The sequence below is a fragment of the Plecotus auritus genome (assembly GCF_963455305.1).
Source record: "Plecotus auritus genome assembly, chromosome: 3".
Taxonomy (NCBI): Eukaryota; Metazoa; Chordata; class Mammalia; order Chiroptera; family Vespertilionidae; genus Plecotus; species Plecotus auritus.
In genome coordinates, this window is record NC_137772.1 from 170,203,814 (window position 1) to 170,220,769 (window position 16,956).

At 52.7% G+C, this 16,956-nt stretch overlaps 2 protein-coding genes across 10 annotated transcripts; both read right to left on the reverse strand.

Annotated features, from left to right (window-relative positions):
- Positions 1–3,706: 3,706 nt before the first annotated feature.
- On the reverse strand, positions 3,707–9,901 carry SLC39A5 (solute carrier family 39 member 5). 8 transcript variants are annotated; one of them, XM_080660880.1, is made up of 13 exons: positions 9,833–9,901; positions 9,507–9,587; positions 9,061–9,215; positions 8,431–8,785; positions 7,477–7,660; positions 6,126–6,288; positions 5,819–5,988; positions 5,473–5,613; positions 5,002–5,098; positions 4,751–4,921; positions 4,504–4,584; positions 4,297–4,397; positions 3,707–3,997 (listed from the first exon to the last, which is right to left on the reverse strand). In XM_080660880.1, the coding sequence occupies exons 4-13, from the start codon at positions 8,712–8,714 to the stop codon at positions 3,854–3,856; spliced, it is 1,536 nt and encodes a 511-aa protein (XP_080517006.1). In that variant the 5' UTR covers positions 8,715–8,785; positions 9,061–9,215; positions 9,507–9,587; positions 9,833–9,901; the 3' UTR covers positions 3,707–3,853. The 8 variants fall into 8 exon arrangements, with proteins under 8 accessions (XP_080517006.1, XP_080517001.1, XP_080517005.1 ...); XM_080660875.1 differs by having other exon boundaries at positions 4,207–4,397; XM_080660879.1 differs by having other exon boundaries at positions 4,207–4,397; positions 9,061–9,117; positions 9,833–9,897.
- Positions 9,902–10,091: 190 nt separating this feature from the next.
- Positions 10,092–15,332, reverse strand: NABP2 (nucleic acid binding protein 2). Of its 2 annotated transcripts, none has more exons than XM_080660883.1 (7): positions 15,256–15,332; positions 14,745–14,846; positions 14,232–14,370; positions 14,039–14,110; positions 13,777–13,858; positions 13,619–13,682; positions 10,092–10,626 (listed from the first exon to the last, which is right to left on the reverse strand). In XM_080660883.1, the coding sequence occupies exons 2-7, from the start codon at positions 14,821–14,823 to the stop codon at positions 10,427–10,429; spliced, it is 636 nt and encodes a 211-aa protein (XP_080517009.1). In that variant the 5' UTR covers positions 14,824–14,846; positions 15,256–15,332; the 3' UTR covers positions 10,092–10,426. The 2 variants fall into 2 exon arrangements, with proteins under 2 accessions (XP_080517009.1, XP_080517010.1); XM_080660884.1 differs by having other exon boundaries at positions 14,925–15,258.
- Positions 15,333–16,956: the final 1,624 nt, after the last annotated feature.

Below are 16,956 nucleotides of genomic sequence, written 5' to 3' on the forward strand. Positions count from 1 at the left end.
TTGCCCAGTTTGGCTGCCATCAGTATTGTCCCCTGAGAACTGGATGGGCTTCGTTTACACAGTAGAGGGTCTCCCCCTGCCAGGGGACCCCTCATTCTCCTGCCCCTCTCTCATGCTTGCTTTATTCACCATCTTACCTGATTTCCAGTTGTGGCCCCTGCAAGTCTTGCTACCCTTGCCAAGGGTGGGCTGAGGGGAGAGGGAGCATCCCAGGGCCCCTCCCTCCCTCACAGATACCCTTAACCATACCTCATGCTGGTTCCCTGATGCCTGGGGTGTTTGTCCAAGTCCTTATTCTTTTTGTTCCTTGTCCCTTTTTATCCTCTATCTTGCTTCCCCCACCCCTCAGTTCCTAAACCATTTCAAAGCTTCCAATGACCATTATTGGTGAGAAGGATTGTGCAGCTTTTAGTTTTTATTTTTGTTTTCAAAGCCAAAGGGCCTTGCGATGCCCCTCTTGCCCACCTCCCTTTACACCCCGTCCTCCCCTATACGACAATCAATGTGACCTCTCTTAAGGGCTGCAGCCCCCACCCTGCTGGATCTGCAGAGCTTGCCCCCTAACTTTAATTCTCTCTCCTGAAATCTTCCCATTCCATCCCCTTCCTCTCATTTTGGTGCTGGGAATTAGGTGATGGGGGGCGGGGAGAGGGGAACCAGGTCCTCCAGAGAAGACTCTCGGGGTGTCAGTCGTGTTCTCCTTTATCGACGTTCGGTGATGACAGGAAGAGTCGGAGTATTTGTCAGGAGCCCCATGGTTTTGCTGGTGAGATTTCTGGTGGCTGCTCCCGGCTGCCCCTTCAGCACACTGTCAGCAGTGCTGGGCCTGTGGCGGGGCATCCTCGTCCTCCTCGCGTGGCGTGAGGCCTGGAGGACAAGCAGCCTCCTCTCCAAGCCAAAGGAAACCCGCCCAGCTCTCCAGTCCCTTGTGTTTTTTGAAGCCTTTTGACCATGCTCATGGCCACTGCATATTTATTTTAATGTTAAGATTTTTTTTAACCTCTTACTTAAACGGGTGTGGAGACGTAAAAAACAGGCAGAATGCCCCCCAGTCTTGAGGGGGTAGGTGGGGAAGAAACCTCTCCTTCCCTTCACCTGCCCTCTACCCCTCCCCTCCCCACCGCAGCTCTAAAGCACTTGCTTCAAGTAATAAGCACTTTTGAGAAAAGGCCTATTTTGAGTGAGGATCCTGGGAGCAGCCCCAGGTCCTAGCAAAGGAGACAGAGCGAGGGCTACACAGGAGACAGGGAAACAGACGTGTAAATCGAGGGCGAGATGAAGAGCCAGTTTTTAGTTTCTGATTTTGTGGGGATATGTTTCTGATTGGGCGGTGGCTTTGGTAGGGTGTGTACTATCCTTCAGAAAAACAAATGGCACAAACTGTGGGTCCCAGGATGGACCAACAGACCCAGGTCACTGCCACTGTCCAGCTGAGACTGACGGGCCACCTCCCCCACCCCTGGCCCCTGAGCCATAGGACTGCTGAAAACCACTGAATGTACAGCCCAGGTTGGGGTGGGGAGCAGCCCCTGGGGGAGGGGGCTTCTCCTTTTGTTTGGTGCTGTGGGGGGTGGGAGAGATGAGACTGAGGGACTGCCACCCCACTTAGACGTGTTCCTTGGGGTGGAGGGGCTGAGGAGGGCCTACCTCCCTCTCCAGCCCCAGCCATGGCCCCTCTTCCTTCCTCATCCCTATCCGTTTTGACTGTAAGTCCAGCTCACCTTTGCCTTCAATATGTAACCAAAGGAAAACTCAATACTGTTTCCACCGCTGTCTGCCCACCTGAGCACCTTCTTCCTCCCTGGACCTAGAAGGGGAGAAGAGGCTGGGGGCACCGGAGTGTGGGGCCAGAGTGAACGGTTCTACAGCTGTACCCCCAAAACCTTCTCTGGGGTCTTAGAAGGGGCCCTGAGAGGTGGGGTGGAGCCAGGCTGGAGGGGCTGGGAGCAGGCCCACTGTGGATCTTGTGCACATGCGTGTTTTTTTTGTTTGAATGACTCCAGTGACTGTGCTCCAGCAGGGAGGCCCCTTCCTCCTTCCCTCTCCACCATTCCTCACCCTCTCCCCACACCCAGTGCTCATCCCCTGCCTCCCCTTCCCACCGCAAAGGAAAATAGCCTTACAGACCCTAGCCCAGAAACCCCCCTCGGGGCAAACCCCTGTGGGGCCCCATCCTGCCTAGTTTGAACCCTACCTTGTAAGAAGGAGGGAGAAGGAGCAAAGCAGCCCTTCCCCTGATCATGGTGGCTCCAGTCCGCTGCACCTTGACCCTGTTGGGCAAGGGCGGAGGTGAGGAGTCTTTGAGGACCAAGCCCAGTGGTCTGGGAAGAGGGAGATAGAAAAGGAAGGGTCTGTCTTGAGGACTCCCTCCTCCCAACCCAACCCCTAGAGAAGCGACCAAATCCCAGAGATGGGAGGAAGCTGGGGTGGGGAGGGTCTGCTCTATGAATTACTTGAAGGTACTGACTCTGAGGCTGCTGTTGCCCACTTAGGTGTGAGGGGGACACTGTCACTGCACCTGGGAGGGCAGAGGGCGGCGGGTGATGAGAGGATCCACCCTTGGCCCATGCTCACTCCTGCGAGGCCCCTCCCCTGGGGAGCCGGGCTTTGCTCCCAGGGAAGCTGGGGGGAGCCTTCCCCTCCCATGTCCATCCCTCACTGTGGGCGCCCTCTCCAATTGCACTAAAGTAGCTGTTGTGCCAGTCTTACCCCCACAGCAGGTGGGGTCTCTGCTTCCAGTCCTTTCTCTCCCACGGCCTCTGCTCCCATCCCGGACAATCTCCTTGTTCCCTGTATTCCTGGGTAGCTCAGCTTTGTATGTGTGCGTTTGGGGGTGGGGGTGGGTTCCGGCTGGAGTGGGCTTGGTAGGGTTTGGGAAGGGCTAGGGGAAAGATGGAGGATGAAGTCCCCTATCCCTTTCCTCAACTCCAAGCCACAGAAGCCTGGGAGGGAGGGTGCCTACTCTCGCTGCTGTGTGTCTTGCAGATGTGCCAAAATGGGGTTGGGTGGGAGGGGAGGGTGCCTGGCAGAGTGGCCCCCAGGGTGGCTCTCTCAAAGCAATACAGTTCCTCCTGCCTGGGGGACGGCAAGACAGGGGAGAGGGTTGGGTTGGGGACCTGGGGGTTCCCTGTGTACAGCTGTGTATATTCAGGGGTGTTCTCTGTCTGGTACTCGCTGCGGACGTCTACGTGTGTGTGATCCTCCCCTTCCTGTGCCCTGCATGACCTGTGATGCTGCAGACACCACCATCCTGTGTGCAAGGGTGTGCTGGGAGCACCGAGGGGCATGTTCCATGTCCTGTTGTGCCCTCCACCCTGTGACCCATGTACTCGGTTGTAGGAAGTAAAGAGAACTGAGCACAATTCACTGGATTCTAGTTGAATCTTTCTCTAAGCAATGTTCCCCTTCCTGCCCTTCTCCCTGCCTTGGATCCACCTGTGGTGCTAGTGTTGGGGTCAGGGGTGTTAATGCTGGTGGTCAGCAATAAAGGGCAGACCTGCCCAGATGCCTGTATCCCCAGGGTGCTGAGGGCAGCAGGAAAAAGGGGGGACCTCAGTGCATTGCCCCATCCCTTCCCCTCCTCCCTGGGCTAAAGCACAATGCTGTCCCCACAGATTGATGCACCCTGCATCCTCTAGGTCCAACTCATGTCCTTCCCCCAACCTGCTTTGAGCCCTCTCCCACCACATCCTGGTTTTCTATGCTGTTTTGGTGCAAGTACAACTGTCGTAGTCATGGCTTTAGGATGGGTTCTGTTTATTAAAATCCTATTGCTCCTACTGGCCCTGTGTCCCGCCTCCATTCCTGTGGTTGGGGGGAAGGAAAGGCAGCTGGATGCCTTTCCACTGGCCCGTCAGCCATCAGAGACCAGGGGCCGCAGCTGCTCCTCCAGCAGGGCTATGGTGAGCATGAGGCTGCCCCCCAGCAGCAGCCCCAGCCCCTGCAGGAGCACTTCCAGGGTAGGGAGGGGCTCGGGAGGACGCAGCAGGGCTGGTAGCTGAAAGAAAAGGAAAACATCAGGGTCCTGCCTTGTCCCCAAAACATGAGAGGGTGTCAGGAAGTATCAGCAGCCCCCGCCCCAGCTCTTCCAGGCCCTGGTCTTTCAGACTCTGCAGGCCTGTGGTCGGCAGCCTGTTCCATGTGGCCCCTCTCCTCCTCACCCACCTCCCCCTCCCCTCAGTTTCTCTGCACTACCCCACACCTCACCATGTCCACAAGGGCGACATAGAGGAAGACCCCAGCGGTAACCCCAAACACCAAGGGAGTGAGGGGGACGGGGCCCAAACTGAGCCCCACCCCCAGGGCTGCACCCCCTAGTCCCAGAGCTCCAGACACTAGGCTCAGCAGCAGCAACCGCCGAAAGGGCAGCCCTTCCCGGAGCAGCATTGCAAAGTCACCTATTAGGAAGAGAGGACAGGGGAGGAGGGAATAAGCCAGGGCTGCCCCTCACCAGTGTCACCCGCCAACTTCCACGTTCCACCCCAACCCCACTGCCATTCCTACCCAGTTCGTGAGGCAACTCATGGCAGAACACTGCGAGGGTGGTGCTAAGGCCGCTGGAGAAGCCATCAGAGAAGGCAGCACCTGGGGTTGCAGAACTGGAGGTGGGCAGTCTGGAAGAAAGCTCTCTCAGGGGGCCGGGGCCTACATTCTCTCTGCGGGCCTCTCATCTTCCCCTTCCTGGGCCCCTCTCCTAGCCCCTGCCCGTAACTAGGCGCCCCTGACCTGCCTCTGTCCCCTCCAGTGATACCTATGGCCAGCCCATCAGTGAGGTTGTGCAGACCATCTCCCAGGAGGACCATCCACGTGATACTGGTGTCACTGCTACGCTGGTGCCCATGACTGTGGCCTTGGTGCCCTGGAGGGAGTGGGGCTGGTGGGGGGTGGCTGTGTGGCTCCCTGCAGCCCTGAGCCCCTAGCTCTTCAGGAAGAAGGACAAGGACAGTGTTAGTGGCTGCAAATGAGACTGGGAGCCTGGTCCTCATTTTCTCCTCTAGTTACCTGGAGCTGCTGGTAGGGGCTGAAGTGCCATCCCACTGCTGTCCTCTGGGTCCAGGTCTGGTGTTCTGAGATTCTTTCTTTTTCGCCTGCAGCATCTCTAAAATAGGGGGGGTATCCCTCCTGGTGGAGGAGGCAGCAGAGCTGGGGGCTAAGGAGAGGCCAGGCTACCAGCTGGGAAAATGAACACCTGGTTCTGTTTTTGGCACTAGGGGATGTTTTTTGGCCTCTACTCTCTTCCCAGTTTGACATCTCCCTGCTGTTGCCTTGAACTCAGGAGAGGAAGCTATTGGGCCAGACAGAGTCCTGAGTCTATGCTGAGGGAGCCTGCCCATTCCGTTAGCAGTCAGGGCCTGCAGTCAGGCAAATGGTGAAGCCAGGAGCATGCTCAGTCCCTCACCTTCTGGTTCATGTGGCCAGTTCTTGGCTGGGACCCTGATCTCAGGAGGAGGAGGAAAAAAGGGTATCACTCACTGGCCTGAGCTCTCGACGCCGCAGAATCCCTAGCAGGTTCTCCAGCAAGAAGAGCAGAAAGAGACCGCCAAGCACCGACAGCCCTGGAGCCAGGTCTTCCTCTGGTTGCTCGCTAGGTCCGGAGTGATGCCCTCCTTGTGCCTGACAGAGAGGAGGTCAGGGCGACCCCAGAAACCCCTGCACCCGACCATGCCCCTCCTGGGTGTGAGGTGGCAAGCCTTCACTCACATTCTACCAGAAGGCAGCCGTGGGCTGACGGGGAGGGATGTCCTATGACTGGGAACACTTGGATATGAGGGGCTGTCCACCAGTGGGGGCAGGGGAATAAGGAAGGGGATCCACGTACATGTGGCAGCAGGTGTAGCAGTGCATCCCCACAAAGGGTGCCCACGGCCAGGGCCCCCAGGAAGCCCAGCAGGGGCCGCAATAGACGAGATCCCAGGAGGCGAAGCAGCAGCAGTGAGAGGGGTGTGGGGAGGCTGAGCAGCAGGACTGCCAGGGCACTGTGAACCAGGGCTGGAGAATCGGGGGAGGGGGGCTCAGAGGCAAAGATACACTGCAAGGGGAGGCAGTACCCCAATGAACCCCCTTTCTTGGCAAGGAACCCACTCCCTACCAGGATTCAGGGTGCCCCACCACCCTCTCTCACTGACCAGATAGTAGATCCCCTGGTGGGGTTGGAACTGGGGCCTGGATGCAGACACGGCTGTCGATCTGATAAAGCAGGGCTGGGCATAGCAGAGCGAACTGACGAGGGGTCAGAGGAGCAGTGGGGCTCAGGCCAAAATTGACCAGCAGCTGGGAGCCATTCAGACACTAAGGGAGTTGAGTTGGGAGTCATACATTCAACTGTGACTCCGATCTGCCCTTCCACCACCTGGACTCCTGGGTCTTTCCCAGGCCCCCTCTCGCCACCGCCCCTCCCCCCCCACCTGCCCCGCTCCTGTGCATCCGGGAGGGACTGGGGGACAGGTACAGGTACTCAGTATGTGTTAATTAGTGAATATTCAAATACTCAATCCAATGCAAATATTCAAAAAAATTTCCTCCCTGCCGAGCACCTGATGATTTCACTGATTTAATCATGGAGTTGGTTGGACAACTAGAGTTCTCCAGTCCAGATCCTTAGAAGGGGAAAAAAACCTGTAATGCTATCAAACCTTCCTCTCAACAGTCCTGTCACATGTTTATCCAGCCTTGGCTTGAATGCTTCCTGCTCTGGGGGGCTCACTCTCGCCAGGCCTGCTTCCGGGTTAGCTCTGGCTGCCCTCTGGTGTATGTGGAACAAGTTCTCTGTCTTTTCTGGGTGAAGACAGCTGTCAGCTCTCTGCAGGTCTCCTCTCTGGATAACCAGCCCCACAGCCTACCCTGGGCTGCTTCTCTGGTTTCTCAAGTATGACACCTAAGCTGGGATAACATACCCTAAGCCCACATCTGGATTGCCCTGGCCAGTGTTGCTCAGTTTTTAGAGTCAGCCCTGAAACCACAGGGTTTGATTCCCAGCCCAGATGGGGGGCATATGGGAAGCAACCAATTGATATGTCTCTCTCACATTGATGAATGTTTCTCTCTCCTACCCTCCTCCCTCCCACTCTCTCTAAAAATCAATGGAAAAATATTCTTGAGTGAGAATTAACAACAACAAAAAAGACCACATCTGGATTTTTTAAAAAGGACTGTATTAAATTACTGACTCTTTATCCCTGGCTGGGTAGCTAGTTGTTGAGTGTCATCCCGATACACCAAGGTTGCAGGTTCGATCCCCAGTCATAGCACATACAAGAATCAACCAATGAATGCACTAAATAAGTGAAACAAGGTGGCGGTGGGGTGAGTGGAGGTGGAAGAGGGGATAAATGATGATGAAAAAAAAAAAAGTGGAACAACAAATCGATGTTTCTAAAATCACTAAATAAAAAAAAAATGTTTAAATTACTCTTTAAATATTTTATGCCATCTAAATCCCATGGCTCCTTCCCCCTCTCCATAGATCATCAGACTCACATCCTCATTCCGATGGTCAGCCAGTGAATGGTCCAGCAACAGAAGCCTGTGAAACAGGTCCAGGCCCGAGGGGGCTTGCCCATGGGGTGGGTGGGGGGCCTTTGGTTCCTCAAGGTCACCCCACCCTGAGGGACCCAGAGGCAGCTCTGCCCAGACATCCACATTCAATTTGGGGTCCTGTGGCCTAGATGGATGGGATAGAAGTCAGATGCCCAGCCCTGGCCGGTTTGGCCTAGTGGTTAGGGGGTCAGCCTGGGACGGAAGGGTCTTGCTCAGGTTTGATTCCTGGCCAAGGGTACGTATGTATGTGTCTGGGTTACAGGTTTTGATCCCTGGCCCGGTCATGGCCCGGGCGAGAGGCAACCAATCGATGTGTCTCTCACATCTATGTTTCTCTTTCCCGCTCCACTCCCTCCCTCCCTTCCACTCTCTCTAAAAGCCAATGAAAAAAATACCCTCGGGTGAGGATTTAAAGGGAAAAAAAAAGTCAGATGTTCGTGTTCTCTGAGAAATCCCACTTGAGAGGCTACCAGGGAGTGTAGAGGAAGAGGGAAGACCAGGCACTGGCTGGAGTTCCTGGGACCCAGAAACCATAAAATGTCAGTCCTGGGAGGATCTGAGAATTGTCAGCTTATGGGAATACAGGACATGGGTGTGACAGGAAATTGGAGTCGTGGAACAGCCAAAAATGCTACAAATCGGGAGTCAAGTCAGCCTGGAGACATTGAGCTTTGGGGCTAAAAGCAAGGAATTGAAGGGCACAGGGATTTGGAAAGGAGAGAATGAGAAGGCAATAGAGGCAAAAGAAGCCTTAAGGCGATACAAGGAGTCCGCTTCTGAACAATCTGTAACCTCAGAAATCTTACTTTAGGAATCAGAAGTAGACAACTGGAGAGTGATCTGAGCACTACAGAGCTGGGATGTGGGATTTGGGCTGGGGGAAGGGGTTAGTACCTATGTGTGGCGTTGTCTCTTGCTGGGGGTGCAGGCCGACCAGCTGGAGGCCCATGCTGTCCCAGGCGCAGCCCCTGAACTTGGCCTAGCCCCAGGCTGTGGAGAAGCCTCGCCAGGCCCCCTGCAGTCAGCGTGCCATTCTCCCCATACAGGTCAAACAGCTGGGCCAGGTAATGGTTCTGCTCCAGCTCAGCAGGGCCCAGGTTGGGGGCTGAGCCCTCTCCCCAGCTCAAGGCCACACACACACATAAGCCAGCCAGCAGGTGACTTGTTGGGAGCCCCATTGTTGGGAGGAACTGGTCAGAGGCTCTGGTTCTAGCTTCTATTCCCCCCGGAACATCCTGAGGACTGTGCCCTGGAAGAACAAGGAGGAAGGGTCGATGCTCCTGTTCTGCTGCTCAGCTCAGGGCCAGAGGGGACCCCTCACTCCTCGTTCAGCCCCCACTCTAGCCTCCTTTCTCCCTCCCCATTGCCTCCAGCTGGAGCAGTCTCTCCTCTCATTTGCCAGTTCCTAGAACACCTTCTTTGACTCAAAGTGCTCCCCTCACCTGACCCAGAGCTGACAGTCTATTCCCTGTCCCCTAAACTTTGCCCTACCTCTGTATCCCCCGCCAATCCCCAGAGCCTCACCTCCACTGGTAGCAGAAGAACCTCGTCACCTTAGGTCCCCGTCAGGCCTTGTGGACACTAAGAGGTTCCTGAGTCAGTCGGGGTGGGGATCCAGAGGGGCTCAGCCTCCAGGCTCCCAGGTGGAATGGAGGCCACGTCAGATGTCAGATGGAAGGCTGGGATGGACAAGCCCCCCCTCTTAGCCCACCTGCCTTGGGGCGGGGTCAGGGGTGGGGCAAGTGTGGGAAGGCTCACATGGTAGAGGAGTTAATGGTTCACTGGTCTCTTGGATGGGGTCAAAGGTCAGTCTCTGCTGGGGCCCCCAGTAGGGAGGGGCCACCCTCTGCCCCTGGAAAAGCCACATGGCTAAGGAGAATCTAGGCCTGGTCTTTTCTTCTAAATACTCTACCCTCTAACCCAGTTGGTACTATTTTAGCCTTTCCCTGCATATACTCTCACCCACCTACCTTACATCTGGCACTGGGCTTCATTCATTGTCACCCCCATCCCCACATTCCCTGGGAAAGTTGGACCCAGCTGTTCCTAAACTGGAGAGGAGGGTGAAGAAGCAGATTAAGTGGCAACCCACGTGCATAGGAAAGGCATTGTTTTTGCAATTCCCCACCCCAGAGAGTAAGAGCCAGAGCTCGGGAATCAAATGACCAAGAAAGGGGAAGCTCTGTTGGGAAGAGGGAAGAAGTATCTCGGCTCCCCTCTGATGTCTGACCTGGCTCAAAATCAGGGGAGCAGTCTGATTGGGGTGATTGGCCCAAGGGATCAAGGTTGGTATTACCTGATAGCAGGAGACAGAAAGGACGCCCAGAGGAAGGGGGACACAGCCTTCTAGGTTCCAGCTATGAGGGGGGGTAGACAGGCAGGCGGGCAAGGGTCACCTGCAGGGAGGGGGCAGGGGAGGGACACTACCTTAAAGGGGCAGACCTGCTTTGCCTAGGCCTCCTTGCCGGTAACCTATCTCCTCTCCACCTCCGAGGGCATTTCCCAAATGCCCAGCTGCTCACCTTGTCATTTCCCCACAAAAAGCAAAGGAGTCTAGTACAGAGTAGTAACGTTTATTGGGAAGAAGGGATTCAATTAGATTTCAACATCACATACATACAAGACACAGACCATAACTCATTTCTAAAGAGGAAGAAGGGCAGGCAGAGGCCCTGAATCCCAGGGCACAGGCAGCTTCAGCTGGACAAAGGGGTGAGTATGGGTTTAGAGTGGATAAGGCCACTTCTCACCACCCCTTTAGTGAAGTTTAGTGGCCAAAATATTGCTACCTATTCCTTCCCACCCCCAAGCTAGCAGCCCAGTAGAGGCTGTGTTCTCTAGCAGACACTTGGGTTATGGTCAGTGGTGAGAAGGGAGGAAGAATGTCTTGCTATCTCTTGCTGCTTCTCCGGGTTTCTTTTCCGTTACTGACAGGGTTGTTGGAGGAACCAGGAGGGCCGGCAGGTGTGTGGTTGGGTTGGCTTCGGGTAATTCGGGTGCTGGGGGGATGGGAAGGAGGGTGAGGGGGGTGCGGGCCACCACCAGGACCTGGTGGGGCACTCAGTCCATTTCCGTTCTGGCTCTCAGAGGCTAGTTGTGGGAGAAGGGGAAAAAACACAGAAATTAGAGAACTAAGGTAGGAGACGGGTGTATCCCCAGGGCCTCCCCCAATACCCCAGGGAACAGCATAGTATAGTATTTAATCAAGCACAACTGCACATTAATGTCAACTGGACCAAGTGCAAAGAATGTGGGTTGTATGAATGGAGCCCCAGCAAAGACTCTGTCAGTTTAGAAGTTGCTACATGAACTCTAGATTGATATTTTTCTCTTTTATTCATCTTGGTATCATTGGGAGTCAGACCTAGAATTAGGTTCTAGGCTCAAGGACCTCTGACAAAATGCCCCTGTACCAAAAGTGATTGTGAAACTGGAAAAGCATGGGAAGGGGAAGGGCCTGAAGTTTCTGTGTTGTAAGAAGGATCTTTAAGAAAAAAACACACAACGCAATAAACCCCATACTCTCTCTCCCCACAGAGCACACCCGATCCAATCTGCTTATCGAGTGTCCTTTCCTAAACTCCAAGGCCCTTCTTTTGCCTCTGTAACTTGTTTCCTTAGCTCTTTCCTTCTACAGCTCACTTCTACCGCTATAACTTTCTAAATAAACTTTCATTTATGTGTGTGTGTGTGTGTGTGTGTGTGTGTGTGTGTGTGTGTACAGTAGGTCCTCGGGTTATGTCTGAGACCCATTCCTACTACGGCGCAACGTAACGCGATTTTCGCCGTAAGTCAGAACCCACCTACATAAGCACCTACGTCACACACATGGAGCACATACACAGCAGTAATGAAGTGAAACAGTAAAAAAAAATTAAAAGGTAACAATTCCTGACCTTTACTTGTGGTAAATAATTAATAAAAAGCATAAAGCACATATGTACATACGTCGAAATGATGGAACTTTTTTTTTTTTTTAATAAATAAATGGGAGATGGCAACGTAACCACAAAACGACTTATGTTGAGTCCGATGTAACCCAAGGACTGGCCTGGTGTGTATCACAATGACACATGTTCATTTTAGAAAATACAGATAAGAATAAGGAAAAAAGCCCTAGCTGGTTTGGCTTGGTGGATAGAGCATCGATCGGCCTGTGGACTGAAGGGTCCCGGGTTCAATTCCAGTCAATGGCACATGTCCGGGTTTCCGGCTCGATCCCCAGTAGGGGGCGTGCAGGAGGCAGCTGATCAATGATTTGCTCTCATCATTGATGTTTCTCTCTCTCCCTCTCCCTTCCTCTCTGAAATCAATAAAAATATTTAAAAAAATAAGGAAAAAAATTATTACACATTCTCTCACTCCACCTCTTCCCACTAATAAATAACGTGTGTGTGTGCGCGCGTGCGCATGTGCGCACGCATTTTAAATGTGTGATTACAGCCAGGTGTGTGAGATGACTTCCTGGTGCTCCCACAGCTGTGCATATCACTATCATTGCACCCATGGTGTGTTATAATCATCGTCTGTGTGACTATTTCCTTTTTTCCCCAAAATATATTTTTATTGATTTCAGAGAAGAAGGAAGAGGAAGAGAGAGAGAAACATCAGTAGTGAGAGAGAATCATTGATTGGCTGCCTCCTGCACGCCCCATACTGGGGATCGAGCTCACAACCCAGGCATGTGCCCTGACTGGGAATTGAATAGTGACCTCCTGGTTCATAGATTGACGCTCAACCACTGAGCCACACTGGCCAGGCAACCATCTCCTTCATAGACTACAAGCTCTTAAAGGCAGGTGCTGTTTTATTTATTCCTTGCCATCCCTCATCTATAAAAGTTTGCTACATGAAGGCAGATGTCTGCCTCTCACATACTTGGGGCACTATGAACGCTAATGGGGTAGCAGTTACAGGCTAGTGCTTCTCAGACCACATTCCTGTTGAACCCTACTGTACCAGACTAAGGTATCTGCAGCCAGAACTGAAAAAATAATGCTCTTTCCTCGATTCACAGAAAAAGTTTGGAGAGTGTATAGAAAGTCAAAGGTAAGTTTTGATGCCAGACGTTTTTTGTTAAGCCTTTTGTATCTACTGGCAGAAGACAAAGTGGATAAACATCTGGCAAAGAATACCAAAGTAAATGGGCTTACATGTACCATAATTAAAATACTTTTATGGAGACCTGAAAATATGTAATAGTCGTATTTTCAGTTAAAAACATGGATGTTCATCCCCCCCCCCCCATGGATGTTAATTTTTGTGGTGGAATTAAATGTTGCTATTTCATAGTGTTTCTAAAAAAACACATGACCCCTGGTGGTTCTGACACAAACAATTCTGAAAAACCATGGTAACTGGGGATGCAGACACAAACTGGGGAAGGGTTGAGGCAGCCTGAAGCCTAGTGTCACAGGGAGAAACCTAATGCATGGATGGGAGACAAGATAGAGCCAAACACTCAGGGAGCAGTGGGGTCAGCTGAGAGATGATCCGGAGGGAGAACAGAGCAGGGAGAACAGGTCCCTGAGGAGAAGCCACCACCAGATGAAGGAGGTGTGTTTGGGAATGATTCTAATTAAACGCTGATGATGAGCAGTAAGATCAAATCCACAGGGATTTGCAAAAGAACAGGGAGAATACCAAAACGCAGGGGCTTGAAGTACATGAGATGGAAGAATCATGATCCCAAGGCCTAGAAGGGCAGCGGGGCCTTTAGTTTCAGAAGCTGTGCAGAGTGTGCTCTATGTTGAATCATACAAGAATGCTGTGTATTAGAACTGGGGAACAAATCAAAATGAGCAAGAGAAAAGGGCAGGTTCTGCCAGACAAGGAGCGGAGAAAAACAAGCTAGAATGAAGGAGTACAATCTTTGTGGACAAACTGTTCTCATGTTTGCCTTGGAGTGGTGGTGGCAAAAGGGTACCAAGAGCTCTACCAGTCACAGAAACAGGTCCCCAACCAGATCTTTTCACCACAGGGATGTGCCAGAGAACTGGGAGAAGAATTTGGTATAAGGGGATATATAGAGAAGAGAGATTTGGGAAAGGGATAAGGCTGGTAGGGAAGGAAACAGGTTTACCTGGAGAAACAGCAGGGGATCCAGTGGTAGGCTGGGGAGCTGTAGGGCTGTTGTCGTTCTGCACCTGAAGGTACAAATTAAACTCAGATCTTTCTTCCTACCATGCTTCTTGACCTGCCCTGCCCTGCCCACCCCCACATCATGGCCCTGGGACTCACCGTCTTGTTGGGTGCTTGCTGGGCACTGTACTCTGGGTTTGGCTCACTGAAGTTAGGAACCTCAGAATAAACCATACAGAATCTGCAAGGAGAGAAAGTGGCCAAAGCTTCAGACCCATCCTCTGGGCCAGTGCTAGAGGCCTCCGAAAGGTCCAGATATAGGACATGGACTGCACATGCTGTCTCATGCTGCCTTCTTGCAAACCTTAATTTTCCCCTCTTGGCCTGCTGCTTCTACATCCCAAAACCCAAGAGTACTTACTCTCCAATCTTCTGAAGATCACCCCCACGACCAGTGTACAACGTCAGACAACCTTTGAACACTGAAGCGTACCTGTGGGGGCACAAAATGCAGGATTCAGAGTACTCAGAAGAGAGTTACAGGGACTGTTAACCGCCCCCCACCCCGCGACTGTTACTGCCCTGGGATAGCCAGCAGTCACCAGCCCGCTTACCCTTTAGTGAGCCGGATAATGTCCCCAGGCTGGATCAGGTTGCCCACGTCGTCCCAGACGGAGATATTGATGCTGCCCGTTTTGTCAGCCACTTTGCAGGTCCGAACTTCGTGACCGTCCTTTGTCTTGGTCACTCGGCCTGGCGGGAACAGATGAACAGAGTGGGGAGTGGTCAGAAGGATGACATTGTGGGGTGAGGGAAAAGTACAAACAGGGCAAAGCTAAATCTCTGGGGCAGGCTGGGGTGGGGGTGGGGAGTGGAGAAGCCGGCGCCATGGAGAGGGTGCTGAGTGGAAAGAGGCCCCTGTGACACTGGAGGCTTGGATCTGGCAAGAGTTGCATGTATCAGGGCAACTCTCTGGCTGGGGTCTAGGAGAGCGATTGGGCGTGAGCCATGTTTTGGGGTGCACCCTGCCACCCAGGGAGCAAATTAAGGACGGAGGTGATGTTCTTCCCTTTCTGCCCCCCAACCCTGAGAACCCCCACAGAGGGTCCACGGCCCAGCATAGCCACCTGTCTCCAGCACAATGAAGATGAGGTTCAGATTCTTGAGCCCGGGCTTGATATCCTTCACGAAGGTCTCCGTCGTCATGCTGCCTGAGCCTCGGAACCCCACTAGAAGGTGGAAAAGGGGATGAAGACTCAACGCTTGGAGCCTTCGCCCCCATGTTCCACTTCCCAAGGTCTACCTACCACACTCGCCTGGAGTCAGGCAGCCTCAAACCCTCTAACTCTTCTAAAAGGTTAGAAATGAACTTTCCCGGGGGCCTCCAACTTCAAGATCAGATTTTGGGGGTCTCTGAATAGGCTGCTTGGGGGCTGGAATGCCCCTTCCCGGGATGCTCTTTCAGTCTCAAGCCCCGAGGTGTGGGAACCGACGGAGAGGAGGTTAGGGAACCCGGTGCAGAGCCAGGGAATAGAATCTTAGTTTCTAAACCTTCCCGAACCCTCATCCGTACAACTCGGGACTCGGTCCATCCCCTCCCCCACCCCCACCCTCAGCCCACCACCCAGCCAGGCTGACCGCAGTGTATGCTGCTGAGCCGCCCGCAGGGGGAGCCACAGGCCCCCGCGGCCGCCGGATGCAGCTCAATGGAACGCGGGAGTGCGGGCATTCCCGGAAGTTTCCCCTGGCCTCTTCCGACCAATTAGCGCCGCTCTGGCGCGCCCCACGCCCCGCCACTGGCCCTGGCCCAGCCAATCGGGACTCGAGATTCACGCGCGGGGAAGGGGGCGTATTCCAGGTATTAAAGGAGCCTGGGAACTGACGGGCTCCGCAGTGAGAAAAATAGACCACCAGGGGGCTCCTCGGGTTCCAACTTTCCTTGACTGGGAGAATACACTTAGGATATAAGATTTTGTTTCTCTCCTAGACGTGACAGTGGAAAAAGGAGCTAGGGTTGTGGAATGCAGCGGACAAAAGACTGAAATCTGACTCAGCGCTTCACTTCTTTTTCTGAAAATTATTAAATATGTAATTCTATTTTGCAGAAGCGCAAACGGAAATTATATAAAAAGCAGTGCCTAGCACACAGCAGGCAGTTTCCTCCTCTTCTCCCACTACTTTAGCTCTCATCTTTATTCTTGATTTGGGGTCCTTCATTTTTAATGGACTTGGTCAGGGTCCCTGGGAAAAGTGGCATTCACACTACAGACAATAGGTAGATTCACCACCTTGAAAGAAATGGGACCTCGGGCAGAGAGCAAAATTTGCATTAGGTTATCTCACAGTTTGAAAGGCACTTGTTCCTAATGCTATCTCACTCATCTCAGGGTCCCCCCAGTGACTGAAAAGAGGAGGCCCAAACCTTTAGTTTCCTTTGGAACTTATTAGATAATCAACAAATCGTAGTTAGCTCAGTAATGTGTATAAACCAATTACATACACTGAGTGGCCATATTATTATTATCTCTGAACGCATAATAATCTGGCCACTCAGTGTATATCCTATATAATAAAAGGCTAATATGCAAATTGTCCCCTCCACCAGGAGTTCCACCAGCAGGCAGGCCAGCCAACCGCCCATGTCCCCTCCCCCTGGCCAGGCTGGCCGGACCCCACCCATGCACGAATTCATGCACCGGGCTTCTAAAATACACACACACACACACACACACACACACACACACACACACACTTGTGGCTAGGTAGCTCAGTTGATTAGGGCGTTGACTTGATAAACCAAGGTTGCAAGTTCAATCCCAAGTCAGCGCACATACAAGAAGCAACCAATGAATGCATAAATAATTGGAACAAATGGATGTTTCTCTAAAAAAATTAATGAATTTTAAAAATAAACCAATTACAAATGCATATACGTACATTACCATTTGCTTAGCAAATATCCATAACAAATACTTTTTAATATCAGATCAGCCTAAGAGTTCATGTAATTGTAATGCCTTCGCTTGCTTAACGAATCCCTTACTTTCTTCTAGAGCGCTTTAGGCTCCACCTTGACTTTTCTCGGAGCTGATTCTCTCCCGCCCACCTCCCAACCTTGGTGGTGTATCCTAAGGAAATCAAACCACAAGCCAGGAAGAGGGGCAATTAATCTCCCTTCTCTCCCCTTAGGTGTTTCAGGAGATTCTACTAGTGTTCAGAGAGCCGACGTGGATGTGGCAGGAGTGCGGCTAGGCGAGAGACTGGCAACCCGTTGGACATCTAGATCAAAGCTTTGCGGTCAGACACGCCCCCATTCCCCACCCCTTGGTCGCCCTGTTG